The 7,287-nt window shown below is 41.4% G+C and overlaps 1 protein-coding gene across 1 annotated transcript; it reads right to left on the bottom strand.

Moving 5' to 3' along the window:
- Window positions 1-2,070: 2,070 nt before the first annotated feature.
- LOC115163527 (C5a anaphylatoxin chemotactic receptor 1) lies at window positions 2,071-6,121 on the bottom strand. Its single transcript, XM_029715507.1, has 2 exons — window positions 6,046-6,121; window positions 2,071-3,663 (listed from the first exon to the last, which is right to left on the bottom strand). The coding sequence occupies exon 2, from the start codon at window positions 3,649-3,651 to the stop codon at window positions 2,596-2,598; it is 1,056 nt and encodes a 351-aa protein (XP_029571367.1). The 5' UTR covers window positions 3,652-3,663; window positions 6,046-6,121; the 3' UTR covers window positions 2,071-2,595.
- Between the last annotated feature and the right edge of the window lie 1,166 nt (window positions 6,122-7,287).

Genomic DNA, 7,287 nt, shown 5'->3' with positions numbered 1-7,287 from the left:
TTTCTACTGCCCATATCCTGAACAGTCTGATGGTTCATCCTACATCACCTACAGTTCACACCCTCTGTCTACCTCTGCTGGTCCGTGCAGCATTGTCATAAAATCAAAAGCTATTTTACCTTCAGGAAAAACTCAGATGTCTGTAACTGGCCTGAGATCAGTATCATGATATCATCTAGCTAAAGGACATTTCACCATCAGACTGTGCATTAACTCTGCATTAACCATTCATTTGTTTAATGAAAGTCATCCTCTGACGCTAACACTGCCATGTCACATATGGACACCTGAAAGTGAACTGCTACCTCTCTTCTCTCAGCTGCACCACCTTGCAGCCTGAACCTGAAGCCCATGTCTGTAGCACTGGCCCTGTAGGTGACTGTAGTGAGGGGTCAACACACACACTTCTGTCAATACCTACCTGTGGCCTTGTTTGTATGAATGTAGTTTGTAAATAAAGATGTTGTGGTCTTTTAGGCCATGTGTTTCATTTGACACTTTCTAGTATTCAACCTAGAATAGTGGACTCCAGAATGCCTACTGGATATTTCTCACACATAAATACAGTTATTCTAACATTAGATCTTATTCAGAGCTGATCTGATTGATCAAAGACCAATTAGTGACAAAAATATCAGGATTGAGCTGCCTGTGTTAGACGTAGCCTCTCTCTGGCAGCCTAAACTGCTTTCAGTGTGCTAGTTGTATAACATAAAGTGTACATCACTGTCGCCCCCCTGTGGTGTATCAGTAAAACTGCCTTAAACTTTGCTCAGAACATCTGCTGCATATTTTCATGTACCAAGTTATGAAAATATGTTCATTCTAAGATATTGTGCATGATTGAGAGCATGGTATACTAACCCTAACCCGGGCCTTAAGCTTTTTATTCCTATTTGTTTTTTTATGTCCCAAATGCGAACCCCCTCATCTTTAGGCAAGCACAGAGCACAGGGCTTGTGAATGATAAACAATTTGGTCACACTTTATTTTGATATTTTATTTTCCATCTGTAGATGCTCTACTGATGGTCATACTATCAACAAACTATCTGTTGATAAGCAACTGCCTGCTAAGCTTACGGTTAGAATTAGGTTTAGAATAAGGGTTAGGATAAGGTTAGGGCTAGGGTTAGGGTAAGGGTTATGTTTAAGGTTAGGATTAGGGTTAAGGTTAGGGTTAGTAGTTAGTTGAAATGTTACTAACAGTCTATAGAGCATCTACATATGGACTATCCAAATAAAGTGTTACCAACAATTTCAAAATGGCACCAGTGAACTGTATTTCTAGGGAATGCAGGTGTGATTTATTGAGGAAGTGGCACTGTTGATTACCACAGATGATATGTGAAAGAGAATGTCCAGTTTAGGTATAATGCCAGGAGTCGCTTGTCGATTTAACAGCTCTGACACAGTTCCACCTCCGACACTCCAACACAACCGCTATGGGGATGTCAGCTAAAGATTTAACAGCTCTGACACAGTTCCACCTCCGACACTCCAACACAACCGCTATGGGGATGTCAGCTAAAGATTTAACAGCTCTGACACAGTTCCACCTCCGACACTCCAACACAACCGCTATGGGGATGTCAGCTAAAGATTTAACAGCTCTGACACAGTTCCACCTCCGACACTCCAACACAACCGCTATGGGGATGTCAGCTAAAGATTTAACAGCTCTGCCACAGTTCCACCTCCGACTCTCCAACACAACCGCTATGGGGATGTCAGCTGAAGCGGATCTGATTGAATAGAGCCCGCAATTGCACAAGTGTGATTGCTGGCAGAAACATATTGCAGAGAGGACAGGGCTTCCTGTTCTGTTGCACAACACTGTATTAAAGTGGAATCTTTAGGCAAGCACAGAGAACAGAGCACAGAGATTGTGAATGATAAACAATTTCAAAGTGGCACCCCAGTGAACTGTATTTCTAGGAAATGCAGGGGTGATTTATTGAGAAAGTTGCACTGCTGATTACCACAGATGATATCTGAAAGAGAGAGCTTATCACAGTTGTGACAGAGGAAGAAGACATGGGTGTGGGATGAAAGCATTTTAAAGAGCAACTTTGGTTCATAAAACATTTTATTTCAACACAAATACATGTATTTATTTTCTTAATATAAATGTTTTACACAATTCATGTTCTGGTGTGCTCGTTAACAGTTCTTGTTATTATCTGAGGGCAAAAACATGGCATGTTTGTCAAAATGACATATAAAATCTAAACATAGCTGATGTTATGCAGGTGTAAATGCATTGGAGCTGTCAATTCGGTGAGCAGCTGCTCTTGATCATTGTCATGAAGCCACACCTGTCCCCCTTGCGTTAGGCTATCTATAAAATAATTATGCTTAAGTTGAAAATCATTAAACTAAATAATGAGGATTTCTATCAGCCTAATCAAGGTGTAGATTACATCTCACATTCCAGTGTTAGAACTTGTAAACAAGGCTGCATGGGATTTCTCTTAATGCGACTCCATGCAGCAAATTTGCAATGTCCACTGTAGTTATAACGCTTGTGGATTTGACAGCTCTAACGCAGTTCCACCTCAGACACGCAAAAACACACATGCACACAAACAGAACTTCACATAATATTCATCTCCTGGGTTCTTTCTGATGTGCTCTTGAACATGCTCTGTCTGGTTACCGGCTCCTCAGTGGCAAAGTTAAACATATTGCGCAGGGAGCAATTGATACTCTGCTTAAAGCCTTGTCCCAGACACACATAGATCAGAGGGTTGAGGCAGCTGTTACAGTAAGCCAGACAGAGGGCCAGAGTGTGGACCAGCTGTACGTTGGCGCTGTGCGATGAGTGCCGGGGGGTTGATAGAACCAGGAAGTCCAGTATGTGCAGTGGAAGCCAGCACAGGAAGAAGCTCAGCGACACGGTAACAATGACCCTCAAGATGCGTCTGGACCGTGCCTCACTCACCCTCCCAGGCCCCACCCTAGACCCCCGCCCGACCCTGTTGTACACAAACCAATGACAAGTCACAATGGTGATGAATGGCAGCACGAAACCCATCAGGAAGCGTACTGTAATGATAGCCCAGCCGCTGGCTACAGTGTACAATCCCAGGCACTCTGACTTACTGGTGCTTAACTGGACCTCCTTCACGTAGACAAACTGGGGGATGCTGCCCAGCAGAGCCAGGAGCCACACCCCAACACATACCCAGCCAGCCTCGCGAGGCCTCCTCCAGTTCTGGCACCACACAGGCTGGCTGACCAGCAGAAAGCGGTCCAGGCTGATGAGTACCAGCAGCAGCACGCTACAGTACATAATCAGGTAGATGAGGCCCTTGAGCAGCTTGCAGGCCACAGGGCCAAAGGGCCAGTGCTGATCCATGGTCAGGGGCACCATGAGGAGGGCCAGGGACAGGCAGCACAGCAGGTCAGCCAGGGCCAGGTTGAGGAACCACAGAGAGGTGACGGAGCGTGGCATGCGGAAGGCCGTCACCCACACCACCAGAGCGTTGCCCGGGACACCCAGCAGGAAGATCAAGCCATAGAACACCAGGGCGGACAGGTGACGGGGCCCGAGCACAGGACCAAGGACCTCAGGTTTGACGAATTCACAATCAGTGATGTTGTAGAAACTCAACTCCTCTTCAGTGAAAATCGAGCACAAATCATCCATGCTTGGAGGTGACTGTTGAGGGGAAAGGAAAAGACAGTCATTTGATAGCTACTATAAAATAATTGCATCAATACAATAATACAGGAAATTTTGAAAAAAGGAACAATCTCTACTTTTTTCACAAATACTTTTCCTAATATTAACAACATTTGAAATATATATTTTCTTAGGATGTATATAAACTCTGTCAGACAACTTAAAAGGCATTTCATTTTTACATGTATTATCCAAAAGTGTTTAAAGGCATTGATAGTTTCATGATAACATTAGATTATTCAAATATGTAATACAAATCTCCAAACTTATTTTGGTTTAATTTTGTTGACAAGTTACTAACAGAGTTGACAAAAACACTTAAAACAGACATATTTTTGCCTCTAAAAATAAAAGTTCTAAACAATTATTTGTCAAATATAGAAAGTCCTTCATTTGTAAATCCCCAATAAAAAGATCCTATCAGATCGTTCAGCACTCTGACGGAGTTAACGTTAGACGAGTTTATGTTTGACGGAGTTGAAAAAAAAACTATTCTTCGTTCAAGTGGTATACAAAGTAGCAATTTTGTTTTCCCTCAGTTGCTTTATGACTTCAAAACCTAATTAAAATAAACATATTTGAACCAAAATGAATATCCTATCTTAATCTATACTGAACAAAAATATAAATGCAACATGCAACAAGTTCATTGATTTTATTGAGTTACAGTTCATATGAGGAAATTCGTCAATTTAAATAAATGCATTATGCCCTAATCTATGGATTTCACATGACTGGGAATGCACATATGCATATGTTGGTCGCAGATACCTAAAAAAACATGGGCCTCACAATGGGCCTCAGGATGTCGTCATGTAATTTTTGTGCAGAAAAATTTCCATAGAGAAAATGCAATTGTGTTTGTGGTCCGTAGCTTATGCCTGCCCATACCATAACCCCACTACCACCATGGGGCACTCGTTGACATCAGCAAACCGTTCGCCGACACAACGCCATACACATGATCTACGGGTTGTGAGGCCAGTCAGTATGCCAATTGCACGCTCCCTCAAAACTTCACATTTTAGAGTGGCCTTTTATTGTCCACAGCACAAGGTTTACCTGTGTAATGATCATGCTGTTTAATCAGTTTCTTGATATGCCACACCTGTCAGGTGGATGGATTAAAAGGGATAAATGCTCACTAACATGGACGTAAACAAATTTGAGAGACCTGCTTTTGTGTGTATGTAAAATTTCTGGGATCTTTAATTTCAACTCATGAAACATGGGATCAACACTTTACATGTTGCGTTTCTATTTTTGTTCAGTGTATAAGGGAGATGGAGTTGACAGATTATGGTTGTGACCATGGTGATTTCAATATTATTTGTTTAATTCTATCAAAAGTAGAAAACTTTACAGGCCATGAGTGGTCTTGTTGCACTATGAGAACATGAAGGGTATTACGATGTAACTGACCCTGCTCATTCCTGATTCATTTAGGATTTCAGACTAATCTGATGGAGGTGACCAAGAGCTCTATTCCATCTGTATCGTTGTAGCGTAACAACAATTTAAGATAATTTCTGTTTAAACCGAATGCAGTCTCCGCTAAAGCGAGAACATTGCCTTCATATTTCAATCACGTTTTAATGCTGAACTTCCGTGACACATACTGAATAGAGCCGCAAATCTCCGGACACGTTTTTTAGGAACCACCGTTTTGAGAGAAATATTACTTAAGTTAAGAGAGGGCTATTGCAAGAAATTACATAACATTCCTTTTCAGTTCATATGTATTTTTGCTCGTTTTTACGAGAGTTTGAAATTGGGATCCTTTGCTCTGGACAACGGCATTTCTGAGAAATTAACGATATTGAAAATACTTTGAAATTTCCAAAAGCAAATCTTTCCCCTTATAAAATTCCACTAAATGTAATTTTTAGGCTCAAATAATGCAACAAAAAAATATTTTTTTACTATAAAATAAAGTTTCACTGCATGACAAGGATTGTCCCATCTTTCAAGAATCCCCGAATTGAGAATTGTATACATTTTTAAGCATTGAAAGCATTATATGTTTATCATTACATACTATTTTGATGAATTGCTATCTGCTATTGTTTTATTTGAAAGATTTAATCCGTAAGTGTCCATATCCAGACCAAAATAAATATTCATAGGACTATTATCATGTCATTAATGCTGGAATGGCTTAGTTGTGATAACAGGGTTAAAGAGGATATGAAACACAAGTTATGAAGTGACACAAAACCAATCAGAATTTTACTAAACTATATGACATTTAAAAGTCCTCATTCAAGTGAAAAATACCTCTAAAATGAAATAATTAGAATCAGATAATGAATCACCAAACACTGTAAAGTTAAGGTTAGAGTAAAGGTTGTACTTTACCTTAGATTTCAGATGTGATGACCGTACACACCCAGATAAACGAGGAACTGTTCTTCTTTTGCACAATTTCTGTCCACAGACCCCTCTACAATTATGACCTTATGACCTTCCTTATGATCAGGAATTGTAAAAATGTCAACGCATTACCAAATATAGACAGGCAGATACAGTGCCTTCGGAAAGCATTCAGACCCCTTGACCTTTTTCCACATTTTGTTACATTACAGCCTTATTCTAAAATGGATTACATTTTTTTTCTCATCAATATATAAACAATACCGCATAATGACAAACCAAAAACAGATTTTTATATATTTTTGGCTAATTTATATATATATAAAATATGTATATATCACATTCACATAAGTATTCAGACCCTTTACCCAGTACTTTGTTGAAGCACCTTGGGCAGCAATTGCAGCCTCGAGTCATTTTTGGCATAACGCTACAAGCTTGGCACACCTGTATTTGGGGAGTTTTTCCCATTCTTCTCTGCAGATCCTCTCAATCTCTGTTAGGTTGGATGGGGAGCGTTGCTGCACAACTATTTTCAGGTCTCTTCGATCGGGTTCAAGTCCAGGCTCTGGCTGGGCCACTCAAGGACATTCAGAGACTTGTCCCGAAGCCACTCCTGCGTTTTCTTGGCTGTATGCTTAGGGTCGTTGTCCTGTTGGAAGGTGAGCCTTCATCCCAGTCTGAGGTCTGGAATGGGTTTTCATCCAGGATCTCTCTGAACTGTTCTGCGTCCATATTTGCCTTGATCCTGACTAGTCTCACAGTCCCTGCTGCTGAAAAACACCCCCACAGCATGATGCTGCCACCACCATGCTTCACCGTAGGGATGGTGCCAGGTTTCCTTCTGACGTGACGCTTGGTATTCAGGCCAGAGAGTTCAATCTTGGTTTCATCAGACCAGAGGATCTTGTTTCTCATGGTCTGAGAGTCTTTAGGTGCCTTTTGGCAAACTGCAAGCGGGCTGTCATGTGCCTTTTACTGAGGAGTGGCTTCCGTCTGGCCACTCTACCATAAAGACCTGATTGGTGGAGTGCTGCAGAGATGGTTGTCCTTCTGGAAGGTTCTCCCATCTCTACAGCTCTGTCAGAGTGACCATCGGGTTCTTGGTCACCTCCCTGATCGAGGCCATTCTCACACGATTGCTCAGTTTGGCCGGGCGGCCAGCTCTAGGAAGAGTCTTGGTGGTTCAAAACTTCTTCCATTTAAGAATGATGGAGGCCACTGTGT

This window comes from Salmo trutta, chromosome 26 (assembly GCF_901001165.1).
Source record: "Salmo trutta chromosome 26, fSalTru1.1, whole genome shotgun sequence".
Lineage (NCBI taxonomy): Eukaryota > Metazoa > Chordata > Actinopteri > Salmoniformes > Salmonidae > Salmo > Salmo trutta.
Note: the sequence above shows the minus strand (reverse complement) of the source record. Positions and strands in the feature narration are given on the sequence as shown.